This window comes from Budorcas taxicolor, chromosome 9 (assembly GCF_023091745.1).
Source record: "Budorcas taxicolor isolate Tak-1 chromosome 9, Takin1.1, whole genome shotgun sequence".
Lineage (NCBI taxonomy): Eukaryota > Metazoa > Chordata > Mammalia > Artiodactyla > Bovidae > Budorcas > Budorcas taxicolor.
In genome coordinates this window covers 75,165,756-75,191,833 of record NC_068918.1, presented here as the reverse complement: position 1 = coordinate 75,191,833, position 26,078 = coordinate 75,165,756, and the positions used below count along the sequence as shown (strand labels likewise).

The 26,078-nt window shown below is 36.1% G+C and overlaps 1 protein-coding gene across 1 annotated transcript in view; it reads right to left on the bottom strand.

The window, feature by feature from the left end:
* ADGB (androglobin) overlaps nt 1-26,078 on the bottom strand; it is a 185,955-nt gene that overhangs the window by 116,961 nt on the left and 42,916 nt on the right. The window contains exons 6-10 of the mRNA XM_052645937.1: nt 19,403-19,542; nt 16,537-16,623; nt 7,166-7,395; nt 2,824-2,964; nt 491-585 (exon numbers count right to left, since the gene is read on the bottom strand). Of these exons, the coding sequence (XP_052501897.1) occupies nt 491-585; nt 2,824-2,964; nt 7,166-7,395; nt 16,537-16,623; nt 19,403-19,542 (693 nt within the window). The remainder of the gene's footprint in view (nt 1-490; nt 586-2,823; nt 2,965-7,165; nt 7,396-16,536; nt 16,624-19,402; nt 19,543-26,078) is intronic.

The window sequence follows — 26,078 nt, the reverse complement described above, 5'->3', positions numbered from 1 at the left end:
AATCATGTATGAATGTGAGAGGTGGACCATAAGGAAGGCTGAGTGCTGAAGAACCGATGCTTTTGGATTGTGGAGCTGGAGAAGAATCTTGAGAGTCCCTTGGACAGCAAGGAGATCAAACTAGTCAATCTTAAAGGAAATCAACCCTGAAAATTCATTGAAAGGACTGATGCTGAAGCTGAAGCTCTAATACTTTGGCCACCTGATGTGAAGACCAACTAACTGCAAAGAACCTGATGCTGGGAAACACTGAAGGCAAAAGAAGGGGATAGCAGAGGATAAGATGATTGGATGGCATCTCAGACTCAATGGACATGAATTGAGCAAACTCTAGGAGATAGTGGAGGACTGGCTTGCTTCATTCCATGGGGTTGCAAAGAGTCAGACATGACTTGGTAACGAAAAAAAACAACACTTTTCTACAACAAAGGACCACAGACACACACAAACACCATAAATTATACCAAGTTTCTCGGCCTTGAGTGCTTACCATCTTCTCTAATAAAAATATCTTCTTTTCAAACAAATAGAGAGGTGTGAAGGTTGCATATACTACCATCTGAGGGGACTGTATTGCTGAAGAACCTGTAAATCCAAACATATATTGTGTCATGGGAATTCTAGCCAAAATGGGTCTGGCAGGTCATGGTAGACCATTCAAATTTCTTAATGACCTTATCTTTGCTGATGAAAAATAGGTAAACGACTTGACATGCATTTAAAAAATGTTAACTCTTAAATGTACATCTATAGTATAGAATGTCTCATTAGTTTTACTTTCATAATAGTACCATATAATTCATTAAGGAATCACTTTATTTCAATGTAAAAAAGTTACTACATAAACTCACTCTGGCTATTAGCCTATGTAACTTAACTTTCATAGAATCTTTCATTTGAATTTAAAGAAGTTTGGGAGTTTCTATGTCATTTCAAGGAGAAAAAAAAACACAAATTAATCCTCTCATGAGAAAGGGAAACTAAGAAGGTAACTTAGTTTGAAATGTATAATGCTTGTAGATTTGCTTCTGAGAATCAATATTTATTCCCTAATATCCCTGAAATTACTACATTTGATTCATGGTGTTTTTGTCCTTTAAAGATTCTGGTCAAAACAACAGAATTTATTTTCTTCTTGTTTTTATTTTTAATTGAAAAGTTTTGTTTTATTCCTTTAAAGTTTAAGCAGTTATCTATAACTGCACTAAATAATGTTTATTGAAGAATAATATCTTTAAAGCCACATTATGTAAATTAGATGTGAGCCCTGGCTCACTCCAGAATGGATTAAGATGTGAAATATGCCAAACTTATAAAAATATGTTTTCACATTTAAAAAGAAAATTTGTATATGTACGCGAGCAAAATTTGTCATCCCAAAATGTATCTCCTTGGCATGAGGATTATTTTAGCCTGATGTTTTTTAAGAACTTACCACCCCTCATAACTGTCTAAAAGAATTTAAAGGCCTGGTCCAGGCAGAGTATTGTCACCAAAGAGACTATAAAGAATGTGGGCCAGGTGTGTTTGGGGGGCACTCAGCATGGCCTGGAGACCAGAGTCCTCTCTGTATTCCACTGTCTCTGCCTGGCAGAGCAAACATTTGTTTTGTAAACATTTGTTTTCCCATCTCCAGTGAATTGTTTTCCTCTCATTTTAAGTCACAACCCCTACCCCCTTTCTCCTTCTCTCACATGGTAGATAAGCCTCAATTACCTAACATCTCTTTGGGTCTTATTTTTCTTATAAGGTCCCATACGTAGTAATACATAATGATTATTATTTTTTTCTTCTGTGAATATGCCTTATATCAATTTGATTCTTATACCAGCTAGAAGAACCTGGAGAGACTAGAGGTAAATTTTTTCCTTCTCCAATACATATTTTTCATGGAGCAGAGATCTGAACCCAGGCAATTTTAGTCCACAGTCCAAACTTTGAACTACATACTGTTTCTTGAGGTTGACCTTAACTATGAGTTTGGTAGAGAAAAAGGCATTATTACCTTCATTTTTACAAAGAAACTCAAGAAACGGTTTTGCAATCTCACAAATATAAATAACTATCAGTAAACTGGGGGATGTTATGTCATCGACTATCAAAAAAGATTACTTAAGATATCAATATAACAAAAAAAATGTTTAATAGGAAGTTAAAAATACAAAAAAATGACTAGTGTTTGTATTTTCTTTACCAAAACACCAAATATCTTTCTGCAAAAATGCAAAGCCATAGCTATGAAGCTGTTTTCACAAAAAAACACAGCAATGTATTCAGAAAAGACAAAATGAAAAAAAATGATAAAGCATAATACTGGGCGTAAATGGACATGTTTTCATGTAAAGAGGAGTGAACTGAGAATTATGCATTCTGGAAGCACCAAGATAGATGACTCAATGTTAGGACTATAAAGTTTTTTAGAAAAGATTTTATATATACATATATATATAGAACCTATATAGAAGAGGACATATACTAATATATATTAATATCTAATAAAATATTTATGTAAATATACTAATATATTTTGTAATGTAAACTATGTTATATACACTATAATAATATATATTAGTATATATCTTCATTCATGTAAACACTTTTGTGACTGTTGCACCATAAGTACTTTGATAATTTTGGCTTCTGTCTCGTATGTAAGATCTTGCTTCATTATGCACAACCATCTGAGAGCTTAACAATTATGGGCAACTCTGAAAAGCTCATTTAGATATATCTGAACAGGAAATACATTTCTGTGCTCCAATGTTCTCCAGCATTTTAGGAAATGTGTACAATAACTATTATTCAAGGAGACTGAGAGCTTACAATCTGACAGAGACTGTAGAGAATATTGTACATCTGATGAGGGTCTTGAACCATGTATTGACCATTTGAATTTTTCCTTTTCTCTTTCCTTCTCTCCATCTTTGCTCCTCTTCTTTCCAAGGTCTTTTGCATCTGCTTTGTCTGACATGTTAAAAAATACAATAAAATCCTTTAACTACAAAATCTCAATCTATATTGCTTACTCAATTAGTGTTGAAAAAGAAAGCTAAAACAATAGTATTATTTAAGTGTAAAAAGAAAAATAACCACAAACTTCCCCAAACACTACTCACCTCGAATTAGTAACATCAAAACAAAACAAAAAGCTTTAAAAATCGACATATATTGTGAAAGACATGTCATTAATGACTACAAATAATTTTATGCTAAATGTAATCAGGTGAATATCATTTATCTGTATAAAATCATGGTGTCAGGCTAGTCTTATTTTGAAAAGAAAAAAAAAATCAAGAAAAAATTTATTTAAAGTTGAGTCCTAAATGTGGAGCCCTCTTAGATTTTCTTTATTTGGGGTCTGCATTTCAAGAAATTCAGCTTTCTTCCTCTAGAATATCTTCTGGTGGAGACTGGCCACCAACCAACATCCACACCAACACCTTATTGTCAACAAGGTGTGCATAGTAAACCCAGTACCCAGAACCATCTGCCACTTGAATTTCCATCCATATTTATATTTCTGTCAAACATGTTTTCCTTCACCTTAAAAAATCCCCTGAGATTTTTTATTTCCTAATAAATCCCTTCCAGTTCTAAAACAGAAATTTCAAATTTCTGCCATTCATTCTTTTGTCATTTGCTAAATCTATAATCAGTATTGATCAGGTTGTGTTTTTAAAAATTTGTATATATAAAAAATCTATAATATTAACATCATGTGCTGTTTCTCAGCCTCTAAAATAAAACTATCTTGGCTTCTAGCTTTATAGTAGATTTAACATCTATGTTAGATACAAAGGCAAAGATAACTATAAGTGTAGGATGAAAATTTAATTTGGAAACAAGTATAAAAATAGACAATCAGAATTTTATTTTGTGGTTTTGACCTAAAACTAGTTACAGGTAATAATATATGACTTCATGTATGATTTTTAAAATAGGCTTCCCTGGTGGCTCTGACAGTAAAGAATCTGCCTGTAATACAAGATACCTGGGTTTAATCCTGAGTCCAGAAGAGCCCCTGGAGAAGGGAATGGCAATCCATTCCAGCATTCTTGCCTGGGAAATCCCATGGACAGGGGAGCCTGGTGAGCTACAGTCCAGGGGGTTGCAAAGAGTCAGAGACAACTGAGAGACTAATACTTTCACTTTCACTAAAAGCTTATTCAAAACCCATAACTTAAAATAATATATAATAAAATCTGTAAATAGGAAAAACACACTACATCACATAGAAATTTGGAAAGTATGCAAAAATGTGTACCAAAATGTGTTTTTGCCAATACATGAATAAATTTATTGTTCCTCTGTTGCTTCATTTCACCCATCTGGCCAACCCCTCTGAGTACAATTAGCAGCTGAGTCCTACGTCCTACTGGAGACAATCTTCCTCTAGTTCTGCAAGCTTCTGTCCTATTTTAAATAATCATGATCTGTATCATAAAATCTAACAGAGAAATTTGAACTCCCATCATATTTCAACTCTCAGCACTATCTGGAACAGACAATCTCTCCGATTCTTGAAACATTCTTTTCCTTTGATTTTCAACAGTGACCTGCTCTGCTGATCTTCCTATTTTCCTGGCCATTCTTTAACCTTGTTTGCCAGCTCGTTATTTTGTACCAGCTCTCAGATATTTAGCTTCTTTCAGGCTTAGTCTTAAGGTTCCTAATCTTCTCACTCTACACCATCTCATTGGGAATATCATTCATCATTTAATTTAGCATGCATTTGTCAATGATTCCCAAGGGTATATCAACAGCCTGGAACTCCTGACATGAAAAGTACACTTGATTTCTTAAAGGCACCTCAAATTCGGTATGCTCTAAATCATTTTGTGATCTCTCCTCATAAAGCCATTCCTTTTTTTCATTACCCATTAAACATACTACCATCTATCCAGTTCTGCAAGTAAGAATTCTACAAATTATCTTTGCCACATCCTACTATTTTTTACTTCATAAGTATCTCTCAATAATTTACTGTATCTGCTTCTCCACTGTGAGAATCCTATTAACCTACTCCAAGCGACTGTCATCTCTAACATGAGCTGATACAACAGTCATCAAATTGTTTTTTTCTGTGACTTCTCGTGCCACTGACCTTCCACCTCCACCTGCCTTCCAAATTTTTTTTCCAGAGAATCAGATTATCCTTTTCAAAATGTGAAATCGATCATGATTCAACTCTCAACTCTTCATTAGCTGTCAACGGCTCTTTGGTAAAGATCAAATATCTTAGCATGACCTAGAAGTTTTGACATGATCACTCTCCTACCTACTTCTTCAGGTTCTTTTTAAGCCACTTTCTTCCTCACATCCTCTCTTCCAGCTGAGAACATCTACCAGATCTTCCAAGTCACTGTCATTTCTGCTGCTGCCTCATAATCTTTATATAAGCTCTCTCTTCTACCTAGAATTCTCTTCCCTCCACAGTCCACCATCTTCCCCCAGATACCCTTCTAATTTTTGTGAACACAGCTCCAAATTCCTTAAGGAATTCTTCCCTGGTGCCCCAGACTAGGTCTCCCATGTGAATGACATATAGTTTCCTGTATTTCCCTTCAAGACTCATGTCTTCGTATGTATTTATGATTTTTAAAATTAATGTCAGTCCTTCTCACATTACCTAAGCTCTAAGAGGTGAGATCCACATCTGATTTTGTTCAGGTTACTGCTAATTCCTGGAACACGTTACAGGTATTCTCAGCAAGTAGTACATTGATCTTTGTGACTCCATGGACTGTAGCCTGCCAGGCTCCTCTGTCCATGAAATTCTCCAGGCAAGAATACTGGAGTGGTTTGCCACTGCCTTCTCCAGGGGATATTTCTGACCCAGGGTTTGAACCCAAGTCTCCAGCATTGCAGGCAGACCTTTACCAACTGAGCCACCAGGGAAGCCCAGGTACATTGAATGAACGGTTAATTGGATGGATGGATGCTGCTGTTGTTAAGTTGCTGCTGCTGTTGCTGCTGCTGCTGCTGCTAAGTTGCTTCAGTCGTGTCCAACTGTCTGTGACCACATAGACGACAGCCCACCAGGCTCCGCCGTCCCTGGGATTCTCCAGGCAAGAACACTGGAGTGGCTTCTCATTTCCTTCTCCAATGCATGAAAGTGAAAAGTGAAAGTGAAGTCACTGAGTCGTGTCCAACTCCCAGCGACCCCATGGACTGCATCCTACCAGGCTCCTCTGCCCATGGGATTTTCCAGGCAAGAGTACTGGAGTGGGGTGCCATTGCCTTCTCCGTGTTAAGTTGCTAAGTCATGTCAAACTCTTAGCAACCCCATGAACTGCAGCCCACTTTTTTCATTTTTGCTTTCTTTTATAAACTAATGCACATTAGATTATTTTAAGAGGGATCTATGATGGGGCAGATATCACACATACTTAATTTTTTTTGCTTATCTTTGAGGAACATTTACAGTAGTTATTTCAGGGCAGTATATGATTGGAAATGCTGATGTGCAAGATCTAAATAAGAACAAAACATCAATATCTTCTAAAGCATAAATATCTGAAAGACCGTTAGAGATGTTATCACAGTTATACAAAAAATTTAGTATTTTCTAGTATATTCAACTCTACTTGCAAGCATTATTGTTCATATGTACGGCTATATGAAATATTTTAGAAAGCATAAAATGACCACTTATTAAATATATTTCTCACTTTAAGAGAAACACTTCTACACTTTGTAAAATAACTTGAAAAATATAATTTCTAGATTTTAACTTTCACCTTATAATAAACAACCTGCAAATCACTGTCTCATCTGTGTCCATTTCACATTTTTTGAAATAGGACCACTTTTCAGGTTTGGTATTTTGGCCCATTCCACTCTACATATGACATATAAGAAAGATGTGTTTAATGAAGGGAAACTGAAAACTTAATGTCTTTTTTTCTATACTAATACTATATTAATTTAATATCATTAAAATATATAATTACCTTTGATTACAAGGAGAGCAAAATATAGTGAAATAATTAACATAAACACCACTGCAAGCTGTAATATCCAGGAAATAGAGAAACTTGAATGACTGTTTTCACAACACATAATAAATGACAATGCTTATAAGTAGTCGTTAAATTCAGCAATGATTATAAAGCATTTACATACAATATTCATACTGAATAATATTGTGATATAATTGTCTTACCCTTTAAAGCCCTTTCACTTTTCTCAGGCAATTTTAGTGCTGTTGTTGAATTTTCAGGCTTGAATTCCTTGCCATCTTTCACTTCTTTCCCATCCTTCACTTCTTTTCCTTGTTCTTTTAATTTGGCATCTATGTCAGTTATTTTGCTTTCAGAGCTGGACTCAGCTGACAGCTTAAACTCGGGCAATATTTCTCTCAAGAGCTCCCAAACTTTGTCTGTATATCCTGGGCTTAGGTGAAAAACAAAATTAATTTCCAAATTAAACTTTTTACTCCACATCAAGAAATTACTGACAGAAAAAACATGAACTTGCAATTTCACAAGATCGATCAATAGTTACTTCACATTTTAATTAGAAACACCGTTATGTATTCATTCATTCAATAAGCATTGATTAAGTGCCTACTTTATGCTGGGCTTTGCTGATGCAAAGAGACCAAACACAGAGTTCCAGTTAAGATGGTGATATAGGAGGATTCTAAACTCACTCCTTCCTGGGGACACAGAAAATTTACAGCTACATGTAGAACAGTTTTCTTGCGCAGGGGGTGGTGGTGGGGCAACTAGCTGAGGAATTCCCACATATATGGCAAATGAGAATGGATAGGAGAGGCTGAGACACAGTCTTGCCATAAAACCCAGCCAGTGCAGTGACCCACAACTTGGAGAGAACTCACATTCTGAAGATTTTCCCTGAGGAGGCAAGGGTTTGCACCCTGCATCATCTGGCATTCCAACTTTTAAGACCTGCAGATCAGAGAGAAGTTCCCCAAACACAGTTTTGAAAGCCAGCAGGGTTTGCATCCATGAGGCCCACAAGGTTATATAGCAAACTGAGAAAGTGAAAGTTTTAGTCACTCAGTCATGTCTGACTCTTTGTGACCCCATCAATTCTGGCCTGCCAGGCTCCTCTGTCCATAGGATTCTCCAGGCAAGAATACTGGAGTGAGTTTCCATTCCCTTCTCCAAGGGATGTTCCTGACCCAGGGATCCAAACCGGGTCTCCTGCATTTCAGGCAGATTCTTTACTGTCTGAAACAGTTCTTAAAGGGCTTTCATGGACTCACCAATCCCAAGGCCAGTGTATAGAAGAGCACTCAATAGGAGACTTTAATACCCCACTTTCTTCATTAAATAGATCTTCCAGACAGAAAAGCGATAAGAAAACATTGATCTTGTGAAAGTCGCTCAGTCGTGTCTGACTCTGCAACCCATAAACTGTAGCCTGCCAGTCTCCTATGTCCATGGAATTCTCCAGGCAAGAATACTGGAGTGGGTAACCTATCTCTTCTCCAGCGGATCTTCCCAACCCAGGCATCGAACCGGGTTCTCCTGCATGCAGGCGGACTCTTTACCAGCTGAGCTACCAGGGAACCTCATTGGTCTTGAAAAACACATTAAATAAAATGGACTTAGACACATACAGAACATTCCATCCGAAAGCAGCAGAATACACATTTTTCTACATGGAGTATTCTCCAGAATAGATCATGTTAAGTCACAAAAAATAGTTTAATGAATTCAAGAAGATTGAAATCATAGCACCCACCTTTTCCAACCACATCTTTTCTAGTATGAAACTAGAAATTAATTACAAGAAGAAAACTGGGAAATTCACAGCTATGTGGAGATTAAACATCATGCTACTGACCAACCAATGGGTCAGAGAAGAAACCAACAAAATGCTTTGAGAAAAATAAAATGGAAGCACAACACAACACAAATACAACAGACGCAGCAACAGCACAACAGATATAACAAGACAAAAGTAATTCTAAGAGGTACATCACGAAACAAGATCTTAAAAAAAACTACCTAACTTCACACCTTAAAGAACTAGAAAAGAAGAACAAATGAAGCCTAAAGTTAGCAGGAGGAAGGTAATAACAAATGTGGTGGTGCTAAGTCACTTCAGTCATGTCTGACTCTTTGAGACCCTATATGGACTGTAGCCCACCAAGCTCCTCTATCCATGGGATTCTCAGGCGAGCGTATTGGAGTGGATTGCCATGCCCTCTTCCAGGGGATCTTCCCAAATAACAAATATCAGAGTGGAAATAAATGATTGAGAGACTAAAAAGACAATAGAAAAAATCAAAGAAACTAAGAGCTGGTTTTTTGAAAGGACAGACAAAACTGAAAAGCCCTTAACTAGACTCACCAACAAAAAAACAAATAAATAAAATCAGAAATGAAACAGAGATATTGTACTTAATACACAAAATACAAAGAACCATTAAAGACTATGAGAAACAAATATATAACAAATTGGACAACCTAAAAGAAATGGATAATTTCCTAGAAACATACCATTTACAAATACAAAGAAACAGAAAATCTGAACAGAGCAGGTTTTAATTTTAACTAATTCAAATTAAAATCTGAATTAATCAATAAAAAGATAATCCAATTAATAAATGGGCAGAGGATCTGAACAGACATATTTCCAAGGAAGATAAACCGATGGTCAACAGGTACAACAGAACATGCTGAACATCACTAAACATCAGGTAAAATGTAAGTCAAACCCACAATGAGTTACAACCTCACAGGCATACTAGTTATCATCAAAAAGACAAGAAATGACAAGCATTGGCAAGGATATGGAGCAAGAGGAACCCTTGTACACTGTTGGTAGGAACATAAGTTAATATAGCCAGTATGGAAAACAGTATGGAATTTCCTCAAAAAATTAAAAATAGAACTATCATATAGTCCCACAATTCCACTTCTGGGTGTTTATCCATAGGAAATGAAAGCACTAACTCAAAAAAACAGAAGTTTGTCAAAAAGAACAATCTTATGTTCTCTGCAATGTTATTTACAATAGCCAAGATGTATGTGTCTATGGACGGATGAATGAATAAAGTGTAGTATTCATATGCACAATATAACATTGTTTAGCCATAAAAAAAGGAAAGAAATCTTGCCATTTGAAACAATGTGGATGGATTTTGAGGATATTAGTAGAGGTGGTTTAGTTGCTCAGTCATGTCTGACTCTTGCAACCCCATGGACTGTAGCCGGCCAGGCTCCTCTGTCCATGGGATTTCCCAGACAAGAATAATGGAGTTGTCATTTCTTTTTCTAGGGGATCTTTCTGAACCAGGAATAGAACGTGGGCCTCCTGCATTGCAGATGGATTCTTTACTGACTGAGCTACGAAGGAAGCCCCTTTACTAAGTGAAAAACATCAAAGAAAGACAAATACTGTATGATTTTTTTCACTTATATATGGAATCTGAAAACAAACACTCATTGATATAGAGAATAGATTTGTGGTTGCCAGAGGCAAAGGGTGGCATTTGGGCAAAATAGTGAAGGTATTCCAAAAATACAAATTTCCAGTTATACAATAAATGAGTCAGAGCATTGTAATGCACAGCAGGGTAACTGCGGTTAATAATACAGTAGCGTATGAGTAGATCTTAAAAGTTTTCACCACAAGAAAAAAAAATTATAACCATGTGTGGTGATACCTGTTAACTAGATCTGTGCTGACCATTTCTCAATATATAAAAAACATTGAATTACTATGTTGTATGCATTCATGCTAAGTTGCTTCAGCTGTGTCCAACTCTGACCACATGGACCGCAGCCTGTCAGACTCCTCTGTCCATGGGGATTTCTCCAGGCAAGAATTATTGCAGATGGTGACTGCAGCCATGAAGTTAAAAGAAGCTTTGCATCTTTGATTGCAAAAAAAGCTATGACAAACTTAGATAGCATATTAAAAAGCAGAGAAAGATTTTCTCTTCTTGGGCACCAAAATCACTGCAGACTGTGACTGCAGCCATGAAATTAACAGAAGCTTGCTCCTTGGAAGAAAAGCTATGACAAACCTAGACAGCATATTCAAAAGCAGCGACATTACTTTGTCAACAAATGTCTGTCTAGCCAAAGCGATGGTTTTTCCAGTAGTCATGTATAGATGTGAGAGTTGGACCATAAAGAAAGCTGAGCACTGAAGAATTGATGCTTTTGAACTGTGATGTTGGAGAAGACTGCAAGGAGATCAAACCAATCAATCATAAAGGAAAACAACCCTGAGTATTCATTGGAAGAACTGATACTGAAACTCCAATACTTTGGCCACCTGATGGGAAGAATTGACTCATTAGAAAAGACCCTGATACTGGGAAAGATTGAAGGCAGGAGGAGAAGGGGATGACAGAGGATGAGATGGTTGAATGGCATCACCAACTCAGTGGACAGGAGTTTGAGCAAGCTCCAGGAGTTGGTGATGGACAGGGAAGCTTGGCATGCTGCTGTCCATGGGGTCACAAAGAGTCGGACACGACTGAGCGACTGAACTGACCTGAACTCCATAGTTCTCCTCAGTATGCTCTTGCTATCCTATATCCTTTCCTCAGTGAGTGAATAAGCACAATCACATTTTGGGTTCATCTGTATGTATATGTAACCCTCAGCTCATAAGCTCCAGCTCAAACCTCTCTTCAGATAACCAGGCTCATGTGTACAACCATCTAATAGACATCTATCCAAAAACAAATCAATTGATCAACCAACAAAAACATCCTGTTACCAGCCTCTACTTTTCAGTCAACTTAGAAAAGTGAGAATGATTAAGTCTATTTCCATGAAACTCTCCTCAAATAAAAAAATATATCCCATTGATCCTTCTTCCTCCTACTGCAGTAGACAACCCTTTCAACATTCTTTTTTTTTGAACGTTTTCTTTTATCTTTTCTTTTTTAAACATTTATTTATTTGGCTGCACCGGGTCTTCGTTGCAGCACTTGGAATCTTCCATCTTCATTACGGCATGTGGGATCTTCAGTCGTGGCATATGAACTCTTAGCTGCAGCAGGTGGGATCTAGTTCCCTGACCAGGGATCAATCCAGGGCCCCCTGCATTGGGACCGTGGAGTTTTAGCCTTAGGACCACCAGGGAAGTCCCCCTTTCTCCATTTTTATCAGTTTTTTCCATAGAAGCTCTTCTGCAATGCTGCACAAACCAGTTTCCCTGCTCCAGTCCTCATATCTGTCCTCCTGCTCTGAGCAAGCCTCCAAACTCACAAGCCTGATCGAGATCATCCTCCTGTATAAAATCTCTCAGCAACATTCTGTTGTGAATTTCTTAACTTCGTCTGTTTTGTTCCCGTACACTTCTCCACCCTCTACTCATCTCTCCTCTAGAATCCAGCAGCCATAATCCACTCCTGCAGATTCATGTGCTTTTCTGGGAGTACACCATGCTGTCTTGCACTTCCACGCTATTCTTTCTTCTCTGAGTTGGCTTCCCTGCCCCAAAAGCCTCACTAGTTTCCACTAACTCTTTGAAATCAATTTAAGCATTGCTTTCTGGGGAAATTAAGCTACATGTTCCTGCACTGAATTACCAAAGAATCTTTTGCACACTTCTAGTTTAGTCTTTTAAAGTATTTTTTAAATTACTCTATCAACAAACATTCATTCAGATCATACTGTGTAACGGTCATGCAGTGTCATTTTTTCTAAGCACAAGAAGTCTCAACATTGACAAAGACAAAAAAGAGTTCCTATTCTCACACACTGTACCACCTCAGTGGAAGATGGAAGGCAGTGATAACTTCTCAGTGGAAGGTAGTGATAACTTTCATAATGAAAATAAAATAATAAACAATGGGCTATGGAATCATTTGGGAAAGGAATTATTTAAACCTAGATGGCTGAAAAGGTTTTTCTGAGGAGTTGATATTTAAGCCTGGTGAGATCTAAATGTTATGACTTATCCAGCCAAGTAAATATCTGATGGAAGATCATTTAAGGCATAAAGAAAGAACAGTTCAGGCTAAGACCCTAGGGGATAATGATTTTAGAACATTTGAGAAGCAGAATGAAGATGTGGGTGGTCAGGTAGGGTTTTTTTGTTTGGTTTTGTTTAATGCATTTAATCCCCCAAAGGCTCTGCAACCTAAGTTGTGCAATCATAATTGAGGTATAAGAGAAGGTTGCAAATTTTATGTAGTCACAAATGATAGACTAGGAAATACTAAAATCAGGATTAAAACGGATCTTTCTGAATCCAAAACCATGTGTTTTTTCCACCTACAGTGTAACAAATGTTATACTGTGAAAAAGAAATATTCAAACTCCACAGGATGAGACTATACAACTTCTTGGACAGTTAGAATTAAGTATGCGATGGCGGAGTGTTCCATTCTCAAACGAATTACATCAAGATCAGACAAATTTGTGGAGAAAAACATCACCTCTTCATCTGAAATTGCTAGACTTCTAATATCCACTCTGTGTTTCTAGTATAATACAGAGTTACAACTTTGTGTTTCTTGTTTTCAAATGATAAGACAGTGCTAACTGTAGGAAAACATGAGGCAAGGTCAACAATTGCAAATCTAGCAATGTCTCCCTTTGGTGCTTCTATGTGAGAGGGAAGGGAAAGGCTGTCTGTTGAAGACATCACAAAACACTTTTCACCCTATTGATTTTCATATGGGAAAAGTTAGTAGTGAACACAATTTGAAACTTCAATATTCCGATTCTCCTGGAATGACCAATGAAGGCCCTCAGGGGCTGTCTTGGCACACGGAATCCTTCGTAGTAACAGAAACATCCAACTTCTGAACAGATCATGGCTTTGATCTTATCGTTCTCCTGCTTTCCATGCCCTTTTCCTCCCTTCCTCTCAAATCAAACCCAGCCAACAGTAGAGGCTCTGATCAAATCAGAACTTTCTCCAGGAAGCCATGCCGGACCTCTCCCTGGATCCTTGGCAGACAGTGATATCAAATTAAACTATTTTTTAACAATCATTATTACAGTTCCATGACATTCTTCTCATTTAAAATTATACACATATATACACATGAATTAACTTTGTGATTTTATAGTATAATTGCAATTTTAAATTATATGAATAATGTGGCAGAGTATTCATAATAAAAAATCCTACACATTACGAAATAAATCAAAGCGAGTACATATCTTTTACTTTTCGATTATATTTAGAAGTAAAATGATAAACTTGAACATCTGAGTCACTCTCACTTATTTGTTTAGACTTTTCTCTGCTTCCAAAGGTTGATCATTAGCTGTCATACATATTTCTGTATAATATTAAATAATCCAGAGATATGCATTAGGGGCTTCCCTGGTGGCTCAGAGGTTAAAGCATCTGCCTGCAATGTGGGAGATCCGGGTTCAATCCCTGGGTTGGGAAGATTCCCTGGAGAAGGAAATGGCAACCCACTCCACTACTCTTGCCTGGAAAATTCCACGGACTGAGGAGCCTGATTGATAGGCTACAGTCCATGGGGTCACAAAGAGTCAGACATGACTGAGTGACTTCACTTTCACTTTCAGTGATATGCATTAGGAGAAAGAAACTAGCACTAATTATGTCTCTACCACACATCAGCTACTTTTTCCAATACTCTCACCTTTTCAATCCCCAGAGCAGCCATATAGGATAGGTAATTTTTTACCCCTATTTTACATATGGAAACTCTGGGCCTCCAAAATTATATTACTTGTAAAATTTACATAGCTTGAAGTAGGAAGTATAAAAACATAAATCTAGATATACAGTTCTGAATCCAAAGCTCAAGCTTCCCTCTCTTATATCATTTTCATAGACATTTTATAAGCAATCATATATTCATGCAAATTGAGCATCTAAAATACTGCAATTTAAAAATTTAATTTAATTATTAAACTGGTCTTATAATCATGAAAGTATATGAACATTGTTTTCAATTTTCATGCATAATTTCACTCCATGATTCTAGCAAGAGACTATTCACAATTTTTAATTTAATAATTTTCTAGTCAAGAATTATTTTGATCTCCTGTTTCTTTACCACCCTCTGATAGATGTCTGATGTTTTCATGTCTCTGGTATCTTTATTGCAGGAAAAATTAATGGGAAATTATAAGTATTCCATCAACATTGAAGATAAAAAATTAGTAAAGTCTGTTTATAAATTCCACCCTCTCTCTACTTCTCCTTACTAACACTGACAATATTATGCCAATAAATACTCTATTAGGTATCAGAAAATAATTTTCCATGAGAAGATATAAAAGGCTGCCATCTGGACCTTTCTGAAGGCAAAAAGCAAGGTCAGTTCTCTACCAAGAAAAGGCGTCAAGGAGCTTGTCTACCCTCCTAATTTTTGCCTACAAATATTTTTATTTGAACAAAGCAATGGCTAGTTTATCCTGCTGAAAGGATGTTTTAAATTATGGAATCCAAGTGACTAGAATCTGTCTTCATCTTCTTTAACCTGGACCCTGGAAATGCTAGTTTTCTAACATCAAAGATCAGAGATGATCCAAATTGATAACTGTACTATGGATTTGATCTTGTAAAAATCAGCATTCTGATTGATGGTATGTTTAGATCTATTGATATAATTATTTTCTAGCACCTTAGTCTGATTAATTTTCAGTGTCAATGATAACATGATCAAATCATATGTCTACAATCTTTATGTATGAGACAAAAAATATTTGTGAAATTTTAAGTAAGCTTTGCATTAAATACTCTCTCTTTATACATAGGCAAACAATTTTTATATATCTAGAATCATATGAGAGAAACACTATGTGCTTTGGCTCCAGAAATATTTAGACTCAAATTTTACCTCCAGGTACAATGTACACTGCTTTAGGGAATTCAGCCACTATGAGCTTCAGTTTTCTCATTTCTAATGATATACAACACTGAGCTGATAAGGTCATATGGATGATCAAATAAGATCATCTTTTCAGGACTGTAAGTTTTAACTGGAATAACATATTAAAGTGCCTAAGGTCTAATAGGCATTTTAGTGTTATTTCTTCCCTAGTGAAGTGAAGTGAAACTGAAGTCGCTTGGTCGTATCCGACTCTTTGCGACCCTGTGGACTATAGCCCACCAAGCTCCTCTGTCCATGGGATTCTCAGGCAAGAGTACTGGAGTGGGTTGCCATTTCCTTCTCCAGGGTATCTTCCCGACCCAGGGATCGAACCCAGGTCTCCCGCATTGCAGGCAGACGCTTTAACCTCTGAGCCACCAGGGAAGCCTTGGGTAGCTAATTAAAAGTTGCTTTCATTTTTCTGTACTGAATAAATGTATGAGTATAAAGGGGTCACCTGTAAATATTTAACCATATAAATAATTAACATTGTTTTAATATTTGTAATTCATATATTTAAGGATTAAATTTACTATATATAAGGAAAAAAATTAATCCTGCAATTCTCAATTAGTTTTATATAATACTATAACATGTTATTTTCCAAACATTTCGTAAAATGTGGCAATTTTTGAAATTTTCTTTAAGACTAAGAATATTTTAGTTAAAGAAACTTTACTGGGGAAGAAACAAAAAAAATGTATGAGTAATTTAATGGTCAAACATACTGGAGAGAAATGACTTCTGGTAACCAACCCGTGAGTGCATGAATCACTGTGAACTCTCCCAGTTCTCTCCTCTCTGCCACATGGATGCTGAAAAAGCAAAAACACAATATTATAGTCAATAACATTTGAAAACAGGGAGAGGTCTATAAAAGACAGGACTCTCTAACAAGCAGTAATAAAAGAATAAATGGGCTCTCATAAACGGCTACCCACTCTAATATTCTGGCTTGGAAAATTACACAGGAGCAGCCTGGCAGTCTACAGTCCATGTAGTTGCATAGAGTTGGACACAACTGAGCTTTCACCTCACTTTACTTCGTATATATAAATAATACATAATCTCTTCTGTATATTCAACATATTATCATGTTCTTTTAAAAATAGGGCAATGTCTTTCCTCTTTCAAGTTTCAGTAATTATAATACGATTCCTATGAGCCTGTATATTAAGCCAGTCTCACACATGGCAGGGCAAGATGGGGATCAGACATTTTTGATAAAATCCTTAGATAATTTTAGAGAAGCCGGAAACATCCATTCTATCTTGTACAAAAGAGTGGATCTGCCACTATGGCATAAAGTCAATGAGACTGTGATTGATTAAATATCACTCTTGTTATTTTAATCCTTTACTTTTAATATTTTTCTGAAGTGATTAGTCTATTTTCAGTAACACACACAAATGCTATATCTATATTTTGCCCAGGAACCAGAGCTTCAGTTCCACCTTATGCCAGTGGTGGTGACTGATGGTATTGATTGGTATACATGTTTTTTAATTCAGAAAGAAGTATTAATCACACACTCCATCATTTAGAAATTTATATTGGTTTTTTGTTTGCAGATTATAAACTGTGATGTGTCCACATATCTCCAAGATAACAAATATCTACTGGAATAGATATTAACAGTCTAACCTCCTCTTTGAATAATCATATTTAGAATGTGACTGTGCGAAGCTCATAAAAGTAATGTTTTTTCCTCTGCACATGTCAGAGTGATATTTAAATAACTACTAAACATTAATTTTTAGTGTAGAAAGCTAAAACTCACATTAAAAAATTCACTATCTACTGTAAAATCTGAGAAAAACTTTTGGACAAATATAAATTGGACCACATAGTGATTTTCACCTCAAGGTCTAAGAAGCATCCTGCATTAAGCCTGGTCCTTTATTTATAAGTTGGATTTGTTTGTTTTTCAAAAATAACCATAATGCCATTTCTCAAGTTGCTTTAAAATTCTACTGTAGCTTTAAGAAAGATAAAAATGCCACTCCAATTATCCGGGTCATGCATTTACTGCTTCACTGGCCTGGCTGCTCTCATTCTCAGGACTTCAAGTTAGATCTGAGAATTAGGAAGGTTATTTCCTTTCAAAGATAAACAAACATAGTTGTTACCATTTTAAATACTTAGTAGTATTCAACTATCTAAATGCTCTGAGCTGAGCTTTTTAAAATGATTGAAATTAAGGGTTGCAAACTGGGTAACACAAATTCCGGATAGAAAATTGAGGGTTGGTAACAGAAAAGAGAGATGAAGAGGGTGGCAGCAGGAGGGGCTGTTTTTGTTTGTGTGGCTTTGGGAGAGAAAAAGGAAGCTGAGCCAAAAGAAAACCACAAAAAAACAGACCAGGCTTCTGACTGACATGGCTGTGTATAATAATAGAAGGGGAGGGGGCTGAGCTTTGAGCCAGTGGCTGGAGTGGCCTGTTAGAGCAAGTGGGTGTGTTCTGCTGAAAAGGACCTGCTGTGATAAACTGCAGGAGGGGGAAGGGTAGCAAATTCAAGCTGGTGCATTGTGTGTGAGAATTCTTCCACAGATTGGAGACACACAGTTGCCTTGCACTGGCAACTCAGGTATCAAAGCTTTTTCGCATCACTCAGGCCTGAATAAAGCACTAGTGGTAAAGAATGCGCCTGCCAAGGCAGGAATATAAGACATGCAGGTTCAATCCCGGCCTCAGGAAGATCCCTTGGAGAAGGAAATGGCAACCCACTCCAGTATTCTTGCCTGGAAAATTCCATGGACGGAGGAGCCTGGTGGGTTACAGTCCATGGGGTTGCAAAGAGTCAAACATGACTGAAACAACTTAGCAATGGAACAATGACCAGAATAGAAGGACCACAGTCTGCAAGTGGAAGCTAAGACATGTCTCGCATAGGTTGGTGCAGGAATATAAGACACAAGCAGATTTTCCAGGAATATTGAAGGAAACATGATAGTTTTCATTGTGAATGTATAAAAAGGACCAGTGTTACCTAAACCATGAGGAACACATGGACATTCTTCAGAAGAGATCAGATTTTCAAGATTAGCAAATGATGGCTGCATACCCAAAGCCTAAGACTTTAACTGGATCCAGGATACACTGGAGTAAGAAATGGCAACCCCGCTCCAGTATTTTTGCCTGGAAAAATCCCACGGACAGAGAAGACTGATGGGTTACAGTCCATGGGGTTGCAAAAGAGTTGGACACAACTTAGCAACTAAACAGCAGGACATATATTCAATAATTAGATGAACCAGTATTTTCCTCTACAAAATAACTTCTTTCTCTCCTTAAACTGAAACTTTACTTCCATGACTGACTTTTCCATTCATCATAAGGAAACACTGGATACAGAATCAGTTTTGAGCATTTTTCTTGGGGGAATTTTGTCTCATTGCTGGCTAACACAGCACTTCAAACCAGTGGCTTTGAAATGTTTATTGTTATATTAGAAAGTTTATACTGTTTGGAGAAAATGCTTTTTAAAAATGATTTTTTGAAAAATAAACCTATGCAATATTGGTGCATAGTTGTTGCTGCTGTTTGCCATTTTGTCTTTATACAAGTGAGTGATAATTCTTTATTCTACTTACTCAACATTTGCCAGCTTAATGATAGCTTTACACAAAAGCATTGGCCAAAGTTCAGATTCATAGGTTGTAGCTGGAAGCAATAGATTATTTTCTTCATCAAAAGGCAGAAAGTCATCAATAGTTATCTTTCTCCAGCAACCCTAAAGATGAGAAGAAAGGAATATACCATTAGTGATTTACATTATTTTTCGCATACATTCTTACATACTGCTGACATTATTATTTACAATTTTTACAATTTTATTTTATTTTATAAAATTTATGATTTCATTTTATAATTGTTATTTTATTTTAGCATCTTATGTCTAATGACTGACCTACTAGTATTGTATACTACTCTGAGAATTTTAGCTTATTATTTTATTTATTGTAATTAAAACATGTGTATATCTATATCTACAGTGTCATTATTTATGAGGTATTTTAGCATATTCTTGGATGCCTCATGCTACATAATTGAATAAATTGAACTATTTCAAAAAGCAAAACCAAAACATCATGCAATCATGGATAAGTTTAGGCACAATTAAATAACTTATTTGTAGACATAATGCAAATTCTCTGAAAGTAACTTTAATGATAATTTTTTATCCTCATAGGCTCAGTGAGTTATACTTCCAGTTACCATATTACTCTTACTCCTAATTAAAGATCTATTTTGAACTTAAAATTAGTTAATTCTTTATCTAATAAAATCATGATATATTTACATATATATATCACTTCATAATTAAAAGTTTGAGATAAATGATAAAATTAATGATTGTGAGCTCAAACTCCTTTAAACTTTGGTTTTACATGTGAGATTTATTTTTCAGCAGTGATGCAAGCCTTGTGAACTCAAAGATCTGCATAATACATGGGTTATACCTATACCATTGAATTGTTTATAGTCTAGAGAGGGAGGGCATATAGGAATATGCAAAATACAAAATGTAATATGTTTCAAATGCTCTGGAATAAGAAAGGAAAATGTGACTAATTTGCTCAGGGGATGTCTTCACAGGAAGTTGATATTTGAATTCAAGCCTCAACGAACAGTATACTTGTCCTAGGTGGATAGGAACAGTAGGGTGAAAATGTCTTCTTTTTATGACACGTGTAACTGAGCTCATACTACATTATTTAGTGGTTATGTGACTTTTTATTTCTTTCTTTGTGGATAATGTAGGGCAAGACAGGTTTGAAGGAACAGTTATTCAGCTATTCTCTCTTCTAACTTTAGGTGAAAAAACTCAAAATAATACACAGTAAAATTGACTGGTTTGATCTCCTTGCTGTCCAAGGGATGAATACATAAATGAAATGTTATGTAATATAAATATAAATAATTTTTGCATTTGGTATTTTTGGATCTAACATTTTTTGCATTTGGTAATTTTTGGACCTAACAAAAGCAGAAGATATTAAGAAGAGGTGGCAAGAATACACAGAAGAACTATACAAAAAAGATCTTCATGACCCAGATAATCACGATGGTATGATAATTCACCTAGAGCCAGACATCCTGGAAAGTGAAGTCAAGTGGGCCTTAGGAAGCATAACTATGAACAAAGCTAGAGGAGGTGATGGAATTCCAGCTGAGCTCTTTCAAATCCTAAAAGATGATGCTGTGAAAGTACTGCAATCAATATGCCAGCAAATTTGGAAAACTCAGTAGTGGCCACAGGACTGGAAAAGGCCAGCTTTCATTCCAGTCCCTAAGAAAGGCAATGCCAAAGAATGCTCAAACTACTGCACAATTGCACTCATCTCACATGCTAGGAAAGTAATGCTCAAAATTCTCCAAGCCAGGCTTCAACAGTACATGAACCATGAACTTCCATATGTTCAAGCTAGATTTAGAAAAGGCAGAGGAACTAGAGATCAAATCGCCAACATCCACTGGATCATGGAAAAAGCAAGAGAGTTCCAGAAAAACATCTACTTCTGCTTTATTGACTATGCCAAAGCCTTTGACTGTGTGGATCACAATAAACTGTGGAAAATTCTGAAAGAGATGGGAATACGAGACCACTTGACCTGCCTCTTGAGAAACCTGTATGCAGGTCAGGAAGCAACAGTTAGAACTGGACATGGAACAACAGACTTGTTCCAAATAGGAAAAGGAGTACGTCAAGGTTGTATATTGTCACCCTGTTTATTTAATTTCTATGCAGAGTGCATCATGAGAAACGCTGGGCTGGATGAAGCAAAAGCTGGAATCAAGATTGCTGGGAGAAATATCAGTAAGTTCAGATATGCAGATGACACCTTATGGCAGAAAGTGAGAAAGAACTAAAGAGCCTCTTGATGAAAGTGAAAGAGGAGAGTGAAAAAGTTGGCTGAAAGCTCAACATTCAGAAAACGAAGATCATGACATCTGGTCTCATTACTTCATGGCAAATAGATGGGGAAACGGTGGAAACAGTGAGAGACTATTTTTTGGGGCTCCAAAATCATTGTAGATGGTGACTGTAGCCATGAAATTAAAAGACTCTGTTCCTTGGAAGAAAAGTTATGACCAACCTAGATAGCATATTAAAAAGCAGAGACATGACTTTGCCAACAAAGGTCTGTCTAGTCAAGACTATGCTTTTTCCAGTAGTCATGTATGGATGTGTGAGTTGGACTATAAAGAAAGCTGAGCACCGAAATATTTATGCTTTTGAACTGTGGTGTTGGAAAAGACTCTTGAGAGTCCCTTGCACTGCAAGGTGATCCAACCAGCCCATCCTAAAGGAAATCAGTCCTGAATGTTCATTGGAAGGACTGATGCTGAAGCTGAAACTCCAATACTTTAGCCATCTGATACAAAGAACTGACTCATTTGAAAAGAGCGTGATGCTGGGAAAGATTGAAGGCAGGAAGAGAAGGGGATGACAGAGGATGAGATGGCTGGATGGCATCATCGACTCAATGAACACGAATTTGGATAAACTGTGGGAAATGATGGTGGATAGGGAGGCCTGGCGTGCTGCAATCCATGGGGTTACAAAGAGTTGGACACAACTGAGCGACGGAACTGAACTGACTGAATTTTTGTCATTGCATGTAAATGATGTATATAGGACATTTTTTATTGAGTTTACTCTGCTAGTGCTGCATAATTTTAAAAGACCATCAAAATGTTTAATTATAGAATCCTTGTACAGAAAGATGCCTTTTTGTTAAGATAAACATAAGTTAATAAATCTACTTTAGAATAGTCATGCTCAAATTTTAACATTTTCCATAGCTCAATTCCAGGTCATGATAACTATCGGCTATATATATCTATACCCTCTTTCTCCTATGACCAAGCTGAATAGAAAATTTAAAGTATGTTGTATAAATAATAGTTCAAATCACAGTTATGAAAAAAATCAAGCAAAGTGTAATCAGAGATGAGAGATTTCCAAAAAATCTGAGTGGTCATAATTATATAAATGAGACTATTTTCCCCTATTTTCATATTTTCTCCTGTTATATAATTTTAGTTTCCCTTATTTCTACTCCAGTAACAGGTGTGTGCTTCCCACTCAGGGCAGAGCTCTGACTTCCACACTTGATCTGAAGTAAACAAAGCAGTTTCTCTCCCCAGCAGAGTCAAAGAGAAGAACTGACTTCCATCCTCCTTCAGGAAACAGGAGATGTCTGGCCTGGAAGAAACTATTATTTCCACCTCCTACTCATGCAGCAGTGCACACCTCCCCTTCCTCAGGTGGTAACAAGCAGATTGTGAGATGGTTAACACAACAGCACTAGTCAGGTTTTATAAATTAAACTGAGATTTGGAAAAAAGCTCACAAAAGTGATCCAGGGTGTACATTACAAATCTAAACAGGTTGGCTACCTTCTAAAACAGAAATTTTAATTAGAAACCAAAGTCATTAAGGTATAATAGTGATAGCATCCAGGAAACTGTCCAAAATGTCTCCTCATACTAAAACCCAGGATTATTTTAATTTCAGTGAGAAAATACAATCTACAGACCAGAAAGTCAAAATGACAGAGAAACTGGAATTTTTAGGCTTGAACTATAACTCTGCTGTTCAAATATGCTCCAACAAGTAATCATGAACACTCCTGAAACAAAAGAGAAAATAGAAAATCTCAGCAAAGAGATAGAAAATATAAAAGAGGACAAAATAGAAAATTTGAACTTAGTATTAAATAATAAACAAACCTGTTAGTAACAGAAAGCAAATTTCAGAGAAACTAGTGAACAGCAAGTTAAATCAATAGAAATTATGAGCAATAAGGGAAATAGATTTAAAAATTAATATGAGCTTCAGGGACCTGTGAGATAATGGAAAATATATAACATGCTATTGGTGTCAACACACACACACACGGTACAAACAATATGAATATGAAGCTGCAGTAGGTTTGAGAAAAAGTTGAAAACTTCCGAAATTTGTCATGAAATAATCTGATAGATTTAAGGGGCTCAGAATGTCCAAAACAGGATAATGTCAAAGAAATCAACACTGAGGAATCTATACACATCAAATTCAAGCTTCTAAAAACTCAAGAAAAAGGCAAAAGCTTGAAAGCAGTCTATGAGAAGACATTGCCTGCAGGAGAACAGCAGATTGCTTTCCAGAAACAACAGAGGCCAGAAGAAAGTAGCATACTTAACGCTGAAAGAAAAACAATTGTCAACCCCAAATTCTGCACTGAGTGGAAACATTTTTTAAGAATAAAGGTGAAATAAAGATGATTTCAGATAAAGGGAAGAGAGAATAATTTGTCACCAGGCACCTGGCTGAAAAAGAATGGCAAAAGGAAATTCCTCAAAGGTAAAAAAAATAAAAATAAAATGGAACATTAGGAATGAAGAAAGAGTAAAGGAAAGAGTAAGCATATGGCTAAATTATGAAGTATTCTTTTCCCCTTGAGCTTTTAAAATTATATTTGACATTTAAAAGCAAAAGTTTTCATGAGGGTCTCAACATATGTAGACGAACATTTAAGACAACTATGTTATAGATAGAGAGGTGTAAAGGAGTCTAAAAGGTAGGTAAAATTATATCCCAATTTAAGCGGTAAAATGATATTACTGGACTGTGATAAGCTATGTGTGTATACTTTAATCCCTAGTGCTATCACTACAAAAAAGAAATCCTCAAAAACACTAGGGATAATAATTTAAAAAGACACATGCAGCCCAATGTTCACAGCAGCATTATTTATAATAGCCAAGAAGACGTGAAAATAGTCTAAGTGTCCATTGACATATGAATGGCTAAAGAAGATGTGGTATACATATATGCAACAGAATATTATTCAACCATTAAAAATGAAATATTGCCATTTGCAGACATAGATGGACCTAGAGATTATTATACTAAGTGAAGTAAGTCAGACAAATACAAATATCACATGATATCACTTATATGTGGAATCTACAAAATAATATAAATGAACTTACTCATAAAACAGAAACAGACTCACAGACATAGAAAAAAAAAAAAAGCAAAAAACTTTTGGTTACCAAAGGGGAAAGAGGGTGAAGGATAAATTAAGACTATGGGAATAATAGAAACACACTACTGTATATAAATTAAATAAGGATTTACTATATAGCACAGAGAACTATATTCAATTTCTTGAAATAGCCTATAATGGAAAAAAATCTGAAAATAATATAGATATGTATATATATATATATATATATATATATATATATACATAAAACTGAATCACTTTGGTAAAACAGTGGTCATAGCCTGAATGTCTGTCAATATGAAATTAGCAAAATATGTATCCAATTGTCACCTGCTATCTGTAGGGGAACTGGTTCCAGAATCAGTCACATGTACCAAAATCTGGACGTACTCAAGTCCTACAGTTGGCCCTCCTTCCTTATCTGAGGATTCAACCAACGGCAGATCATAAATATATGACTGTATTTATTTTTAAAAAGTAGACTTTTAAGTGGACCTGGACAATTCAGACCTATCTTATTCCAAGATCAACTGTAATTATTGTTATGTTCAAGCAATGGAGTACAAGGTAGATCAACAAACATTAGCATGAAAATGTCCATGGTTAAGGAAAACATACAGAATGATGAATACTGTATGATTTTACTGTTGGTACAGATTATATATAGTGTGTTTACATATATACTTTTAAGAAAAAGGTTTAAGAGGATAAACAGAGATAATTTACTATGATTGTCTGGGTAGGTAGACTCATAGGGACATTTCATTTACTAATTTAAACATTTTAATAGTGTTTGAATGTGTTTTAATAAAAGCATATATAGAGCCAATAATGGGTTTTCCTGGTGGCTCACTGGTAAAGAATCTGCCTACAATGCAGGAAACCCAGGTTTGATCCTTGAATTGGGAAGATCCCCTGGAGAAGGGGATGGCAACCCACTCTGGTATTCTTGCCTGAGAATCCCATGGACAGAGGAGCCTGGTGGGCTGTAGTCCATGGGGTCGCAAAGAGTTGGGCATGACTGAGTATGTTTTAATAAAAGCATATATAAAATTAATAATGATGAATTGAGAATAAAAAATTTCCATTTTGAAAATAAAAGTAATTGAATAATGGGAAAGTAATTTGTCAAGGCATATGCCTTGAAAACACTGTTTAAAGAACAAAAATGTCACTGGGTGTGAGAGACGTTGTTTCAAATGCTGACTGCAAACTCTACCCAGACTGTGGGTTGGGATATGAAAATGCAATAGACAGGGTTTGT